At 41.7% G+C, this 16,637-nt stretch overlaps 1 protein-coding gene across 3 annotated transcripts in view; it reads left to right on the top strand.

Moving 5' to 3' along the window:
- hectd1 (HECT domain containing 1) overlaps positions 1–16,637 on the top strand; it is a 53,722-nt gene that overhangs the window by 19,637 nt on the left and 17,448 nt on the right. The window contains exons 19-33 of one of the 3 annotated variants that reach the window (XM_013909687.1): positions 601–706; positions 813–947; positions 1,270–1,409; positions 4,003–4,215; positions 5,770–5,880; positions 5,965–6,131; positions 6,382–6,558; positions 9,660–10,667; positions 12,490–12,711; positions 13,672–13,805; positions 13,945–14,101; positions 14,848–14,918; positions 15,357–15,508; positions 15,589–15,643; positions 15,726–15,954. In XM_013909687.1, the coding sequence (XP_013765141.1) occupies positions 601–706; positions 813–947; positions 1,270–1,409; positions 4,003–4,215; positions 5,770–5,880; positions 5,965–6,131; positions 6,382–6,558; positions 9,660–10,667; positions 12,490–12,711; positions 13,672–13,805; positions 13,945–14,101; positions 14,848–14,918; positions 15,357–15,508; positions 15,589–15,643; positions 15,726–15,954 (3,077 nt within the window). The remainder of the gene's footprint in view (positions 1–600; positions 707–812; positions 948–1,269; positions 1,410–4,002; positions 4,216–5,769; positions 5,881–5,964; positions 6,132–6,381; positions 6,559–9,659; positions 10,668–12,489; positions 12,712–13,671; positions 13,806–13,944; positions 14,102–14,847; positions 14,919–15,356; positions 15,509–15,588; positions 15,644–15,725; positions 15,955–16,637) is intronic. The other 2 variants (XM_013909688.1, XM_013909689.1) reach the window with 2 other exon arrangements.

Below are 16,637 nucleotides of genomic sequence, written 5' to 3' on the forward strand. Positions count from 1 at the left end.
TACCTCGTCAATCTCTAGCTGTGAGAGCAGTCCCTTCTTTCGAATGTTGGAACACTGAGCTACTAGTTGTTTCGCCGTCATTGTGGATGTTAGGTATCGAAGAATCTATCTATCGATCGATCGATCGATCGATCGAGATATATGCAAAAATAATAGGTGACTAGTTGACTATCAAAATAATCGTTTGTGGAAGCCCTACTGGTTATATTCCCATATCGAAGCGAGCTTGCCAAGCATTTGTTATTTTGCAGCTATATAGCCATCAGGCTGCAACTATGTCACTATTTCTGGAGGATTTTGTGTTTCAGATTTGAGAAATTTACCCAACTCTAAATGTGTACATTTTTTAAAGCAAAAATGACAAATGCAGTGAAATCCCAAGTTCATTACACACAGTTGCTGTAATTTTGTTTGCGCTGTAGTCTCCAGCCTAGTTTGACTGAAATATAAAATCATTATGAAGAACTGAAGGATCCTTTAGTCTCCTTAGTTATCACTTGGATTCTACTTGGTCACATAGCACTGTCGAAGATGTTTAAACTGCCTATGTTTTGTTTGAACTGATTAAAGTTGATAAATGATTCCTGTGTGTGTGTTTAGCCGACCAGCTGTTGCCTTAATCCGTAAACTGATAGCTGTCCTGGAGTCAATAGAACGCCTACCTCTGCACCTGTACGACACTCCGGGATCCTCATACAACCTGCAGGTGAGTCAACGTGTGTTCGAGGTCCTGGTGTGTTATTTGGAGAAGCTCTCAGTAATGTTGCTTGCCATAATCACAGCCTGTGATAAAATACGTTTCTGTGCTTTAGATTCTTACACGGAGATTGCGGTTCCGGCTGGAGCGAGCGCCGGGAGAGACGGCCCTGATCGACCGGACAGGTCGTATGTTGAAGATGGAACCACTTGCAACTGTGGAGTCTCTGGAGCAGTACCTGCTGAAGATGGTGAGGAGACACTAAAAATGCATTCAACAGCTAGGAAATACTTGGACAGTGCGGGGGAAAAAAAAATCACATTTTTGGTACTCTAAGTCAAGTTTATTTATGGCCGTTCACAGACAGCATGCCCAAGTCTGACTTTCGTTAAATCTTTTTTTCATAAGAAAAAAAGATTTCTTATGAAAAAGAACCAAAGCATGAAAAAGAACCCCCAACCCCTTTGGGAACCAGTGTGTTTTGATCTTACTTTTTTGTTGTGTATCAACCTGATTCCAGATGATTTTTGACTTCCCTTCCTCTCTTCCTCTTTGGCCTCTTCTTCCTCTAGGTGGCAAAGCAGTGGTACGACTTCGAGCGCTCATCCTTTGTCTTTGTGCGGAAGCTGAGGGAAGGGCAGACCTTCACTTTCAGGCACCAACACGATTTTGATGAAAATGGTATCATCTATTGGGTCGGAACAAACGCCAAGTAAGAGCAACTTCAGCTAGCTATAAATTTAACATGAGTCTTAGTGATTGCTGATTTGCATAAATGATTTGCATCTTGCACTGCAGGTATAAATTTAATGTTATCAAATTTGTGGTTATATCATGTCAAACTAGTGTTCCTCTTACATTTTATTCAGCATACACATTTTAGGATGAAATTAGCAGATTTTAAAATGGTTTATGTTACTGTCTTGATAGCTTGCTCAATCATCCAATTAAAGAAATCCTAAAAAGTTGATTCTGTTCATCTAGACCTAGCTTTTTCAGTATGAGAAACGTTTAGTCTACATGCACACTAGTCCGGATAAATTTGAAAACGGCATTTTCGTCTGAAAACGCTCCACGTCCACACTAGCGTTTTCAGAGAGTTGTGCGTCCACATTGAAACGGCCGAAAACGCTTACTTTCCAGTACTGCGCATGCGTGAAGTGCAAGAAGATTTGACCTACCTCATTTCTGTCTGCCGTTTATTTACTTTCCGGCTCGTTGAAACGTCACGGCAAAAGGTCGAGGAAAAGCACCGAGTTTTTTAAATGGACTAACAATGAGGTGGAGTTGTTGCTGCGAGTAACACAAAAGTACAAAGTTGCCAAAGCGAGTGAGAATTAAATAATTTAAAGAAAAGCTATCTGGAGCATGTACAGACTGATATTAAATCTTTAATAGGGCTGTCAAAATTTAGAGCAAACAAAACAACTGCTGTTTAATTGGTCACATGACTGCATCACATGACAAAAATGCGCCATTGTTTTAGAAAGTCTGCGTTTTGGAGTGTCCACACTGCAACGGGACAGCTCCGTTTTGAAATGTATGCATCTTCGAGAGCGTTTTCAAAACGCTGTGTTTTTCCTTGGGGAAAACGCCGTCTCAGTGTGGACGGGAGGCCAAAACGGAGAGAAAACAATGGGTTTTCAAACAAAAACGCATAAGTGTGGACGTAGCCTAAGTAACTTCTTCAGTCTCAGCTGACTGCAGGTTCCCCCACACTTATAGGGCTTTGGAGTTGATGTCACGCCGCAGCCACAAATCAAAACATACACACTGTGTTGGAAGCAGAACCATGCTTAAAATCAGCACAAAAGACAAAGGGATGTATCGCGATCGATTGCGCCCAGACGCCAAGAGACGGTACTTGGAAAAAATAGCGTGCATCAGTAATGTTGACCCGTATGAAATAAGGCAGTGGAGTGGAAACCCAGACAGCCTACCGCCGTTGTCCTATTCCGATATTTTCGTGTACCTTGTCCATGGAGTCAGCGTTGGCCGTTTTTAAGCCTCCACGTTGTGAGTAAGTACAAGATACAGCTAGAGGTTGCACACAACATTGACTTCTCCGGAGCTGCCCCCCAAATTGCTCTAGATTCACGATTGATGCCAGCTGTGCGTTGCCATGTAAATAGTTTGCATTTCACGTGTACCTGCACATGTACTTGCTAAGTACATGTGAACAGGTCTTGAATAAAAAAATAAACGTACTTTTCATTTCTGTTTTATTGAAACCACTTGACAGAAAGTACAATTATTTACAATGAACTGTACATGCAACACACCAGTTTTATGAATATTCAACAAGAGCAAGTTTCATTTGGCCCTGGTTTGACGACCACACTGGGGCACATATTCACCAAAACACAGCACACCTATCAAGCAGTGTCGTGTCTTCACCCTCACATAATATAAGTAACTCCCGTCCACAGCCTCCGTGACATGGTGATTTTGTTGTTGGTCTTCTGTCAGATCTTCATCTATTACTTCTGCACTGGGCACACCTTCATACTCTGCAGCTGCATAATGAAAGCATGTAAAATAAAATTAGTGCATACACATAAGGTAAATGTACACCAGTATTCCAGGTGCGTGATTCATCTGAAGTTTATGTGCAGATTAGCGTACAATGAGCACAATTTTGTATGTTTTTGGGGTGGGGGTTACCTCCGATGGGTGCTCTTTTTCGCTTTCGTTGCACTCGCCTTGCGTGCCGGTCCGAGTCTCACCGCTGCAATCCAAGCCTGACGTCTTCGTTTAGTAATATCGGATACATGAGATCCCTCCCGTTGCCTCCAGGAGGGGAAACGATGAAAAGAGAGCCCATTTCCAGCTTCTTGCCTTCCCTATCGTGTGATCTAACGTTGCAACCAACAACACAGTACATACGAACCATAGCTGACGCTTCCGTGTGCTCTGTTTGGCCTACTGTCATGGTGGGAGGGGGCGCTCCAAAGCCCTATAGACGGTACATTTGCATAATGACTGATATTAGCACCACTGACTAACAGTGGGCCATCAGGTCAGACTGAAGGAAGTCACTTGGATGAGTAATGAAATGTTTCTCCCAATGAAAACTCTACGTCCAGATAAACAGAATCAAGTTTCTAGGGTTTGTGATCATTTTTCTGTATACTTGCAATCAATGTAAAATGCTATATTTCACACTTTTCTGTTCAGTCCTTCGGTTCTTTTAAAAAGTAATGCAACGTTTTAGATGTTTACATTTAGAGCTAGGGGAGCTTTAGTGGAGTTTTGTTTTGTTTTTGTTTTCTTTCCCAGTAAACCAATATTTTTTTTTTCTTCAGGACTGCCTATGAGTGGGTGAACCCCGCAGCTTATGGCCTAGTGGTTGTGACCTCTTCAGAGGGCCGGAATCTCCCCTACGGGAGACTGGAAGACATTCTCAGTCGGGATAGCTCTGCTCTGAATTGTCACACGAATGACGACAAGAATGCCTGGTTTGCTATCGACCTCGGCCTGTGGGTCATTCCCTCAGCATACACTCTGAGGCATGCCAGGTAATAAGATGGGCGCATCATATGATGTAACACATATATCTAGATGGTAATATAGAATGTGAAATATCATGAAGGTGCTATTTACTCTCCAGATCTAACTTTGGTTTATCTAGGAATGTTGGGTGTTGGCAACGTCTGATTGCCTCTAAAATTATCCTAAGCTAATCAGTTTAGATGCAAGATATTCACTTAGGTGTTTACTTGTGTCTGGCACCAGATTACAAGTGTAAAAACTGAGCCAAATCTTGAGCTACACAAGGCGGCTAAAAACGTAATCCAGACTAAAAAAAAACCCCAACAAATGGCTGGGTAAATTGTAGTTTTTGTCACTGCCACGGCATTAATGCACAAGTAGATCTGAATGTAATTACAGTTGTGTACTCTAAGAGATTACATTTTCTTTTATCTTTTCTTATGCCTTGATGGCAGTTTCAGCATTACTCTTTCAGGCATTCACTAGTATCAGTGCAACATTAAAATCTATAAACTAGGTCCAGAATAATGACTTGAATTCATTTAAAATTGTCTGAGGCAAAGTTAAACACTGACCTTCTGTTTGAGCAATCTAAAAAAAATGTTAAAAAAAAAATCAATGCAGGGTCCTCTGTGAAGTACACAGAAGATCTACACATAGTTCAAAGGTTATTCATGATGGTGCCATATATGTGCAAGTTATCCATGCCAAAATCACCCCGTGTATAGTATATATTTGTTTTGGAGTACAGATAAAGCCATTTTTAGAAAAAAAAGGCCCTGCTAATTTCAGCAAGTTATTGCCAAAAAGCCATTTACATGCAATTCTAATTATGGCTTTGTAGCAAGAGTCTGTCTGCTAACCCACTAAGTATTTGCTGTGATAAAATCAATAAAAAGTCTTCAAGCAAGAAACTAAGCATACCAATTAGTAATCTTAACAGAGGAGTTGATGAAACCTTGTGAGAAACATGCTCCTGTCCCTTAATTTTTTCTAACATACTGGCATCAATATCGCCATCATCATCGTTTTTCATGATTATGTCGTATAGAAAAATAAAACGTTGTCTGCCAGTTATTACCTCACGTTGTAGTGTAGAAACTACTGAAGACATCAGGAAATAAAACCAATATACCACCTGACCAAGTTGTGTGGTAACAATTCTACACCTCTTGGGGGTTTAACGGCAGCTGGCATCCTTGTACACGCAGTGCTGCCATCTTCTGTTTCAGTCCGTTATTACACTCTTAAATCCTACTACTTATTCCTGCGTCTTTTGGGATCTTACAAAGCTTCAAACGACACGTCGACTATTAAATTGGTCGTCGACGATTTTAATAGTGGCAGCCCTAAACAGAATGACACAATGAGACATTATTGAATAGAATGGGCCTACCTCCTGAGAGATATTGGATGATAAATCTAATCCATTCCATGCAATAAAACACTGAAACTGCAGGGGGGAAGAAACAAGTAGACTTTAAGACATTATGCATCCTATAACTAACATACACAGATCCTGACAAATGGCAGATATGAAATTAGCATGTCTAATTTTTAAAATATTAATCCTCCTGCAGGGGTTATGGCCGCTCTGCGTTGAGGAACTGGGTCTTTCAGGTGTCCAAAGATGGTCAGAACTGGACGACTCTTTACACCCACGTAGATGACAGCAGCCTAAATGAACCCGGGTAAGACTTTTCTCTAAATTCATTTAAACTGCTGAATAACCAAAGTCCATAGATGGTTGAAATTTTATCTAACTGTTTTCACAGGTCGACAGCCACGTGGCCTCTGGACCCATCTAAAGAAGAGAAGCAGGGCTGGAGGCACATCAGAATTAAACAGATGGGAAAGAACGCCAGCGGCCAGACACACTATCTGTCACTATCTGGACTTGAGCTGTACGGCAATATCACTGCAGTCTGTGAGGACCAGTTGGGTGAGAACTTTGCTTCAGTTGCAGTTTGCTTCTAGTGATTGACAACCAGAGGATTTTAGTTGTTGGTGTCATTTTTGAAAATTATGTCAGTAGCTTAACATTTTATGAACCTTATCTTAAAGCCTTGCATTACTGCTCCTCCTCTATCAGGGTTTGATTTGTTTTCTTTTGCTGTTTTGGCTTTTTGTCTAAGTAACTGTCAAATTGGTTAAATGTGAGATTTTAATTTGGCTGCCTCTTTGTCCTGCAGGTAAAGCTGTGAAGGAGGCAGAAGCAAACCTTCGCCGCCAGCGCCGCCTGTTTCGTTCTCAGGTGATGAAGTACATCGTACCAGGGGCACGGGTTGTTCGGGGCATCGACTGGAAGTGGCGCGACCAGGATGGAAACCCACCTGGAGAGGGCACCATTACTGGAGAGGCTCACAATGGTAAGCAAACACACAATATGAGATGAAAGAGAAAGTGATGAACAGAAAAGAAAAAAAAAAAACAATGCACCGTTTACCCAACAGCTGGTGGATCCCGGCTGGTTTAACTGCTGTAGTGCATTTTCCAAAGTGTTTTGCAGGAGTCCAGGGCCTGTACTATGAAGCGGGCTCAACCTGTTATTTCTCCTGTGTGTTCGCATGAAAGGGGTGGCGATAATGTCTGACCAGTCTAAAAGGGAGGTTTCATGTGTCGAGTGACACCTGATGAATACAGTTAAGACACGCAGTGCTACCGTGAGCTATAAATTGCACAAAAAATGCCAGATGTAGCAAAATGATACATATTAAAACTCAAATATGCACTTAACTAATAACACTTAAAAAAAAATCAGAATGTTCAATAAACACTCCAGTTTCAAATAATTAGGATATTCTGGCAATTATTTCAGACATCAGGCTTTACAGGGTTAGTGATTAGACAGGTATTCTTGATTTGTGTTCTGTGCTCTATGGCTGCAACTCCACCAGTGTAAGATGACTTAGAATTAGAATAAAGTACAACAAGATTTTACACATTTTCGAAATGGGTAAAACACTTAAACATACTTACGACATGCTGTAAAGGCATCAGTGAAAATGTGGCACAAAACCTTAGACCCTTCTTCTAGCAGCACACGTTGATAAGAGAAGCTGCTATTATCTGAGGACTTGATTGATCAGTGGATAGTGACTTTATACATGTTGATCTCCACCTTTGTGGTGCAGAAAACCCAGGATTAACCCTGAAGATACCTGGGTAAGATGAAATCCTGCTTTGTAGTACAGGCCTCAGCCCTGTTGTTTCTGTCTTCAGGAACTAAAATCTAAACCCTGGCTTCAGCCTCCCCACCCAGGTCTTTGTACTGTGTAAAATATGTTTTAACACAGCAGGTTACTGAACAACTGTGTTTACACTTTTCTCCCTGCTCCCTTCTTCACCTTGAGATGTCAGAAGGATGATGTGTCAGCGGTGTCTTTTTTTTTTTTTTTCTTGTATTTAGCTTCATGTTCACAAGGCACATGTCACTGGTTTAATTGATCTCCACAGGGGACTGTGGTTACAGTAAAAGGTAAACAGCCAAGTGGGATCTGCATTTAGGAAGTGTTCTGTAGATAAATACCTTTCAGTTTAAATCTGTCTGTGATAGGCTGGTAGAATGAAGGGTTGAGTGTGAATTGTTGAATCTAGGATAATTGGACAGCTCCCTGATTGTGGTAACTTATCTAATTGGCTAAAGTAGGTGAAACTTGCGCATGTACACATCATTAGTCAGTTTCCCTAACAAAAACTGACATAATGAAGCTGGCAAGTGAGTTATAACTTAATTAGTTTGTAATGTTTTTTTGTAACTTTAAGCAACAACATTATATATATCCAGCTGAGTGGTTTTTGAAAGGGCGAGATGGGGAGGAATGGTTAGTGTTGGAGTGGATAGATTGTGGAATGTCTAGTCATACTGAAAGAAATGGGCCCTTTTCCTTCTGTAAGGTGTGAAATTAGTGAAAAATGACATAAAAATTTTAGAGATAATTTTGTTTCAGGATTTCTGGAGTCTTCCCTTTTGGCTTCAAAACCAGAAATTGCAATTCTACAATTTAACCTGGAGAGTCAGATAAGGGCAAACATCCTCTCCTCCTCCTTCTCTTCTTCTCCTGTTCTTTTCCTCCTCTTCCTTTCTCTTCCTATCCCATTTGTGCTTCTCACCTTTATTTTTTACCCAGATCTGATGCAATCTCAGTGAGCTGAACGAATGGATACACCACCAGCAGCTCCATTTTTTCCCCATTTCTTTTTCTAAAAAAAAAAAAATCATTACAAGCCAAGATGACTGTCATTATTTGAGTTTAATTCCTTTCATCTTTGATGCTTTGCATTTGCCAGAAGTATTTTCTACTTTTGCTTTGTCATTTTCTATGATCATGTCCATATTCTTCTCTCTTGTTGCTCCACCTGCACCCAGAACCCCACATTAGAAATTTAAACAGACAACATCAATGAGTGTGCTGTTCTTTAAAATCAAATGAAATGGCACCCTTATCGGGAATTACATGATATTTTTGCAATGTTATTTTATGTTCTGTACATTTTGTTTGTACAATACACAAAGGAAGGAACAAATGGGTTCAATAGGTTTATATTGCGTGAACTCTACTGAAGAAACATCACTTAAATATTTAGTATATTTATCAGCATAAAGTAAAAAACAGTACAGCAAATATTCACTTTTTATTTATTTATTTATTATTTAGTTAATGTTAATTATTTTATTTTTTTTAAGTTTTATTTATTTATTTTTCAGGAATGTAGTTAAAACTGTTCAATCTGTCTTTAAAAAAACTCTTGACCAAACCCAGAGCCAGTGCTAGAGCTAGTGCTCTAAAGAGCCAGTACGTGGTTTGATTCAGTTTCCTGCCCATTATTCCTAGTTGTGACATGTAAATGATGACCCCACAGGACCAAGGAAGCATACTGACAGAGCTTGGAGGAAATTTAACTGTTGTGGAGTGTAGCTCAGCAGATGCTTGGCTCTCAACTCCTAAAACTGCAACAACAACAAAAAAACAAAACAAACAAAACTGAAAACCATATGATGGCACATGTACTTGTCAGTGTTGATTTAAAAAGAATGATATATTAATGAAAATCTGTTTATCTATAGTTATTGGTTAGTTAAAATAATATCCCTTCCTCTTTAAAAATTGGTTATTTGGACTCATTGTTGGATCTAAGATGGGAATGTGGTAGTCAGTTAACAACTCTTTTTATCAGGCAAAATATGTTTTAACACCCACACCCACAAACCCCCCAAAACAAAACACTCAAGTATAGTAATTTTCTCTCACTATACTATATTTTCTCTCAGGCTAGTTAGTGCTTTGTTTCATTGTGACTCTAAAGCAATATTTCATGTAAAGTATTTGATCTGGCCCAGTGTGGAGCTGCTCTGACTGTAAGCTGCTTCTCTGCTGTCTACTTCTCTTACTGTCTCTCTTTCTCTGTCTCTCTCTCGGGTCTCTGACATCTATCCGTCCGTCTCCCTCCCATCTCTCTGTCCATCCAGGCTGGATTGATGTAACCTGGGATGCTGGCGGCTCTAACTCTTACCGTATGGGCGCTGAAGGGAAGTTTGACCTCAAGCTTGCTCCAGGGTACGACCCTGAGTCGGCTGCCACAGCGCCGTCACCCAAACCTGTCTCATCCACTGTTTCAGGCCCCGCCTCCACCACGGTGGGACCCTCTGTGACGCAGGCGGCGAGCGGCGGCGGTACCACCACCACCACCTCATCATCTTCCTCCTCCACATCGTCATCCTCGCTTCAGCAGTCATGGAGCAGTCTGGTTAAAAATAACTGTCCTGATAAGGGCGGGGCCTCATCGCTTGGGGGTGCCAGCTCCTCCAGCAGAAAGGGGAGCAGCAGCTCTGTCTGCAGTGTCGCCTCCTCCTCTGACATCAGCCTAAGTTCCTCCGCTGGTTTTCCAGGTGCAGGAGGTCTGCGACTGGAGAGAAGAACTGATGGGCTAGTGCTTGACCAAGGAACCGGGATAGGAGGAGTAATGGGAGGCGGGGTTGGCTCTGATGGACATCAGCAAGAGCCAATTGTCGTTCTGTCCTCTGCAGCAGAGGGCGGATCTGGGTCAGCATCCAGCTCAGGCACACTTACTGGTGATGCATCCACCACAGCAGATGAAACCAGAAACAAAGACTCATCCACAGCAATGGCCACCACTGACCCGGCAACAGCGATCTCCATGGGGCTAGTGAGCGTGAGCTCCCCTGATGTCAGCTCGGTGTCGGAGTCATCTAGCAAGGACACGCCTTCCCAGAGGCCTATGTGCTCGGTGGCTAATGCCCGGCTATCGGTCAGCTCCCTCTTGGCTGCCGGCGCTCCCATGAGCTCCAGTGCCAGCGTCCCTAATTTGTCATCTCGCGAGGCCAGCTTGATGGAGTCCTTCGTCCGCCGCGCACCCAACATGTCGCGCACCAATGCCACAAATAACATGAACCTGAGCCGCAGCAGCAGCGACAACAACACCAACACGCTGGGCAGAAACGTCATGAGTACTGCCAGTGAGTACAGCAGGATTACTGCACTAATACTACAATATTCTTACAACATACCATTAAAAGACTGGTATTACACCTCAGTCCACTATCACGGAACATCACGGGTACTGCCAGCAAGTAAATAACTTGAGTATTACAATCTAATTATCTTTTGAGTTGGAGCTGGGGTGTATGGCAACATTGTTCAGCTGAATGGTGATACATGGTGCATATAACTTATTAAATATTTGCCACAAAAGCAATATATGAGTCGTCACAGGCACCGATTCTGAAATGCACTGATCGGTATGAAATGCAAAAAACAAACTCATGGGTAATACTTCAAAACATTTTTTTTTTTTTGTCTGGACCTTCTTCAATTTTTAGTAATCTTGGTAAAATAATTTTCCATATTTCATTCTCATGTTTAAAATGTTAATCATTTCATTGTTTTAAAATTCAGGTCCACAGTTGGTGTGTTACCTAGAGTCGACGATAATAGAAACCACCACAGCAGTCAGCCCAACCACAGCCTACTGCTTTGAGAATAATCAGTGGCAGTACTTTTTCCACTAAAACGTTGCACAAAGTAGACCAGGAATTGCCTGTGAAGGTTCTCAGTCATCCAGGTCATCGTAGTCTAAGGAGCTTGGAAAGAAAAGTGTCTGGAGAAGAAGTTTCTCAGATGAGAGGTGAAACGTCTTCAAGCAACTTAAAGAAGTCCAGACGCTATTCTTTCCAAGCTCCTTAGACTATGTCTGGACTTCTTTAAGTTGCTTGAAGACGTTTCACCTCTCATCTGAGAAACTTCTTCTCCAGACGGTTTTATTTCCAAGCCCCTTACACTAGACCAGGAGGTTAAAAATCCTTTTCTCTCTCTCCCTTTTTTTTATTTTTTATTTTTTATAAAAACATTTTTTTTATTTTTTCCTTCTAGTTAAGTGCACTTTCCATGAGTGTGGCATATGTGTTAATGTGTTAGTATGTCATTATCACAAATCAGCAAATTTATAGTAAAACATGCAACTGTAGCATTTACTTAATCCAATGTCCATTGCTGGACCGGCACTGGGTAACCCACCTTAGTGCATGAGAGAAACCTTAAAAAAATAAATTAAAAAAATAAATAAACTGGGTCAATATGGCATGTTTGTTAATACAGAGATACATATGTTATTGAGTTGAGTTATTCTTACACATCGGCCAGCATCTGGCCAATCCAGCACCTTTCACTGTTTATACCGTTACCCCCCCCCCCCCCCCAAAAAAAAAAAAAAACTAAAAAAACCCAAAAAACAAAAACATCAGCCCATAAAAACAAAAAAACACCCTATGGTTGTGCCATCAGTTAACCCTTGGTGTGCCAGCTGTGGCACGTGTGCCCAGGTTTGCTGACCCCTGTACTAGATGAATAATGGAGTGGATTAGAGTTTTACACAAACTAATAATGACACTTAGTAACAAATAAAGTTCCCAAACTGGGTCAGTGAGGCGGAGACCACAGGATGTGTGTTTAGAATTGCTTTTAAAATTAGGAACGGATGCACTATTTACTCAGAGGGCACGATTCAGTAAGCTGAGTTTGCTGTTTGAATGGCTGTGTGAAGATGCTTGTTCTCAGCTTCAAATATTATCTCGTAGTATTTTTAAGTCCAAAGTTACTCAGACCACATGTGGAGGATCGTTCCTCTGGATCACTGGGTAAACCGCATGAGCTGCCTCCAGCCAATCAGCTGTTTCCAGTTAGATGACTGGAGCATAACGAGCTTCACCTGCTGCTTTGTTTCTTTGGTTTCTGACAAACTAACCACCATTTGTTTGTTTTTGTGTGTGTGTTTGTTTGCAGCTTCTCCTCTCATGGGTGCTCAGAGCTTTCCTAACCTCACCACCACTGGCACCACCTCCACCGTTACCATGTCCACCTCCATAGTAACCAGCAGCAATAATGTAGCCACAGCCACCACGGGTTTGTCGGTGGGCCAGTTACTAAGCAACACCCTTACAACCAGCCTGACGTCTACATCCAGCGAGAGCGACACGGGCCAGGAGGCCGAGTTCTCTCTCTATGGTTGGTGACCGCACTCTCACTCACTCACTGAGCCTGCTTCAGCTAACTTGTGCTGCCTATTGTCTCTCATATAAGTCAGCACACTGGTTACCTGAACTGTGTAAAAGTTAGCAGATAGGAGCATAGAGCTTAGCCTTAATTTTATTTGTAAATATAACAGAAAAGAAAAACATAGAAATCATTTTCAGCTTGATGGTGAAAATCCCCTTGAAAATCTTAACAACTGGCATCTTGGAGACAGGTTGTTTCGCTCTCGTCCTGTGAGCCCTTACAATGCATATCTTGACGCAAATCTTTAAACCAAGTAGTTTTGCTTTTAAACATAATCATATATTTAAGCAAAGTTATTAAAGGCAAACGGTGACACTAACACTTGTTCCCAGGTTCACGATCACGTTACTACAGCGGTCCCCAACCCCCGGGCCTCTGACTGGTACCGGTCCGTGAGTCGTTTGGTACCGGGCCGCAAGAGTTGAGGCTCAGGTGTGAAATGTATGGTTTTCAGGGGGTTTTTTTTCGGCTTTCAGCATTAGTTTGTTATCGTTTTTATCGTTAACTCAGTTTTCCTGGGTCTTTTCACGTGTGTTATGAATAAATCTTCTTTTTTTCGGTACCGTGGCGCAAAAAAGGTTGGGGACCGCTGCGTTACTACCTCCCTGCTTGTGTGTGTACATGCTCTTTAGAACAAGTCATAACACCAGTTACATTTTTATAATAGAAAACGTGCAGAGATCATTAAAACACATAAACATTGATCATTTAAGACTGTCTTTGCATGTCTTTGTATAATATGTATAGTAACTGGTTGGATTTGGATAAACCGGACCAGAATTAACCAAACCTAAGCTCATGTTTCTAGAATTTATCAACATGTGTGCCAAGCGCCATCTTCCCCTCTTTCCCTTATTCTCAGTTGTTTAACCGACTTCATGTCCATCCGCTCATTTTCTCTCCCTTTAGACTTTCTGGACAGCTGCCGTGCCAACACACTGTTGGCTGAGCTGGACGATGAGGAGGACCTCCCAGAGCCTGATGACGATGATGATGAGAACGAAGATGACAATCAGGAGGATCAAGAGTATGAGGAGGTCCTGGTACGTAAATAGATCTGGGCTTATTTTAAAGATTTGGGTTTTTTCCCCCCGATGATTCAAAGATGATCTCTCGCTGTAGCTGTGGATGTTTTGTGCAAAAGCCCTTCAGAGGGGTGACTATGTCACTGCTGTTCTGCAGGAAGAGGAGGAGTATGAGACCAAAGGAGGACGCAGGAGGACATGGGATGACGACTTTGTCCTAAAGAGGCAATTCTCTGCTCTGGTTCCTGCCTTTGACCCCCGACCAGGAAGAACCAATGTCCAGCAGACCACAGACCTGGAGATCCCTCCTCCAGGTAAAAAAAAATGCAAAGGAGGAAGTGTTTGCTCATGACAGGACTTTCAGCTAGTTTCTGTAAATGCTGTTGTTGGCATTTATTTGTTATTTTGTTAGTTGTCAAAGCTTTGACATCACGGCAACATAACTGATCGGTGATAGTCCTGCAGCAATGCTAATATGATTTTATTTAAACAGTAATTAATATTAGAAATATATTACTTCTAATGTCACATATCCTATTCTTCTGTGGCGTTTTAATGACACGGACTGGTGATCAGTTAAATGGCAGGTGCCTCCTGTTGTTTATCTGACCAACCACTGAACTAATAATTGCAGTACAGGAAATTAGTTTTAAGTTCATTTTTCATTTTGTTGAGTAAAAGTTCTATGTTATGATGGACCCAACTGATTTGTTTTCTCAATGTAGCATATTCTGTTTAACACCTTGTTGATGTTAAAGGCTGAAACGGGTAGAGAGAGTATTTATGGATATTAATGGAGTAGTATAAATAGAAGATATTTAACCAAAAATACAAGTCAGGAAATGAGGACTGAAAGAATCCTTGAGGCTATAGAACTCTCACAGAAATTTTGACTACTGGTGTAGAAATCTTTTTCAGAGTTCAGTTGTTTATTTGAGATCTTAGTTAGATCTGAAATCATCATTCTTTCAAAGAAAAATAAACTCTTTTATGAAAGGTCTGCAGTGTAATGTTCCATCCATGTTTTTAAAAAGGGGTTTCTCTGTCTCCCTTGGTCCAGGGACTCCTCGATCCGAGGTTCAGGAGGAGGTGGAGTGTGCTCCCTCTCCTCACCTCGCTCTCACCCTTAAGGTAAGATAAATTACTTGGTGCTCAAATGAAATGTTTTTTTTTTCCCTTAAAATAATTATTTCAGTTTAATCAGCAGAAGACTGAGTATATTTTGTAGGATACAGTCAGTTCCTTTCCCAGCTGTCATTGGTGATTCATCCACAGAATACTCTTTCTTTTGCCCAGTCTATCAGTCTGTCTGTGCGATCACAGGATGGTCACAATGTTTAAGCACGTTTGTATCCTCAGATTTTTGCAGTGCTGTGCAAAAATTGCCATGGTAGTTGATTTAACAAACAAACAAACAAAAAATACCCTCATGTTGCATTTAAAATGAAAGTTAATTGGTACCAAAATAATTTTAGGAAGATATTCAGTTTTATATCATTTATCCTTTTCCTTTATTGCGTGTATATTTTTGGAAAAGAGTTGTTGTATCTGTCCTGTCTGTGTGTTCAGGTGGCTGGGCTGGGTACAACCCGGGAGGTGGAGCTTCCTCTTACCAACTACAGGTCCACCATATTCTTCTATGTCCAGCGGCTGCTGCAGCTCTCCTGCAACGGAGCTGTCAAGACGGATAAACTGAGGCGCATCTGGGAGCCCACGTACACGTAAGAGAGGAGACATCTGATGCAAACTTTACTGCATTTGACAGGTCTTGGACAATTGTTGACTTCTGTTTTTAATGCAGGATAATGTACAGAGAGCTGAAAGACTCTGATAAAGAGAAGGAGAGTGGAAAGATGGTGAGTCTGTCCAAGTTTTCTCTTTATGTCTGACTGATGTCTGATGTCTCTTCATTGACCTCGGATCTGTTCCTCTTCACAGGAGTTTTGTGAACACAGCATTGGGGTCGGGGGCCGTTCTGGTGGCCTGAGCCCCAGTTCAGTTTCAGCCAATCAGAGCAGTGAGATTCTGGGCGGTGCCAGGGAGGTTGCGCAGGCGAAGGCAGGATGCAGCCAGAATGCCTGTGGAGTGGAGGATGTCCTGCAGCTACTGCGGATCCTCTACATCATCGGAGGAGACTCGGCTGCTAACACGCGCACGTTGCAGGAGGGTACGAAAACACTCAGTTGCACACTGGAACACACTGCTTTTATGCTACTGGGTCTAATGTACACACGCATTTTCCTTAAATCTGTAGCATTTTTGGGGACTTTTGGGACTATAAAATATATGAAAACAAAACAGTTTATTCAACATTTCCACTTTAACCACATTAATGATTATATGTAGTACCTGCATTTGGAATGAAATTGGGTAAATGAGAACAATGGATCAATCCTTAGGACAATGAGAATTTTGCCTAAGGATTGTCCAAGAACAACGTGGACAATTAAGCTTAGCTTTAATTCAACAGACAAAAGAGCTAACTAGCACCAGTGATCTAGCCTGACTTGGCAGAGGACTTCTTAGAGAAGTGACGAACGTAAGAACTGATGGAATACTGTGATGACAGAGGTGTATGGGTGCAGACAAGGCTGTACATATCTTATCACAGGTCATCAGGTGTGAATACGCTTGAAGGAAACGGCTTCCAGGGCCTAATCCGTGGATCGGCTTCCTTCGAGGCGTGGACGTCTATCAGCAGAGATTGTACCTTCACCTATCAGCAGAGATTGTCCCTTAGTCTGTAACACAGTCAAATATATTCTCAAGTAACATTCAAGCATGCCATTCAGCGTGTTAGTACGAGCTCGGGAGCAGCTTGGAAGAACAAGAAAACAGAGACTGCTTCAG

The sequence above is a fragment of the Pundamilia nyererei genome, unplaced genomic scaffold (genome assembly GCF_000239375.1).
Source record: "Pundamilia nyererei isolate P.nyererei 1_Seehausen unplaced genomic scaffold, PunNye1.0 scaffold00029, whole genome shotgun sequence".
NCBI classification, from domain to species: domain Eukaryota; kingdom Metazoa; phylum Chordata; class Actinopteri; order Cichliformes; family Cichlidae; genus Pundamilia; species Pundamilia nyererei.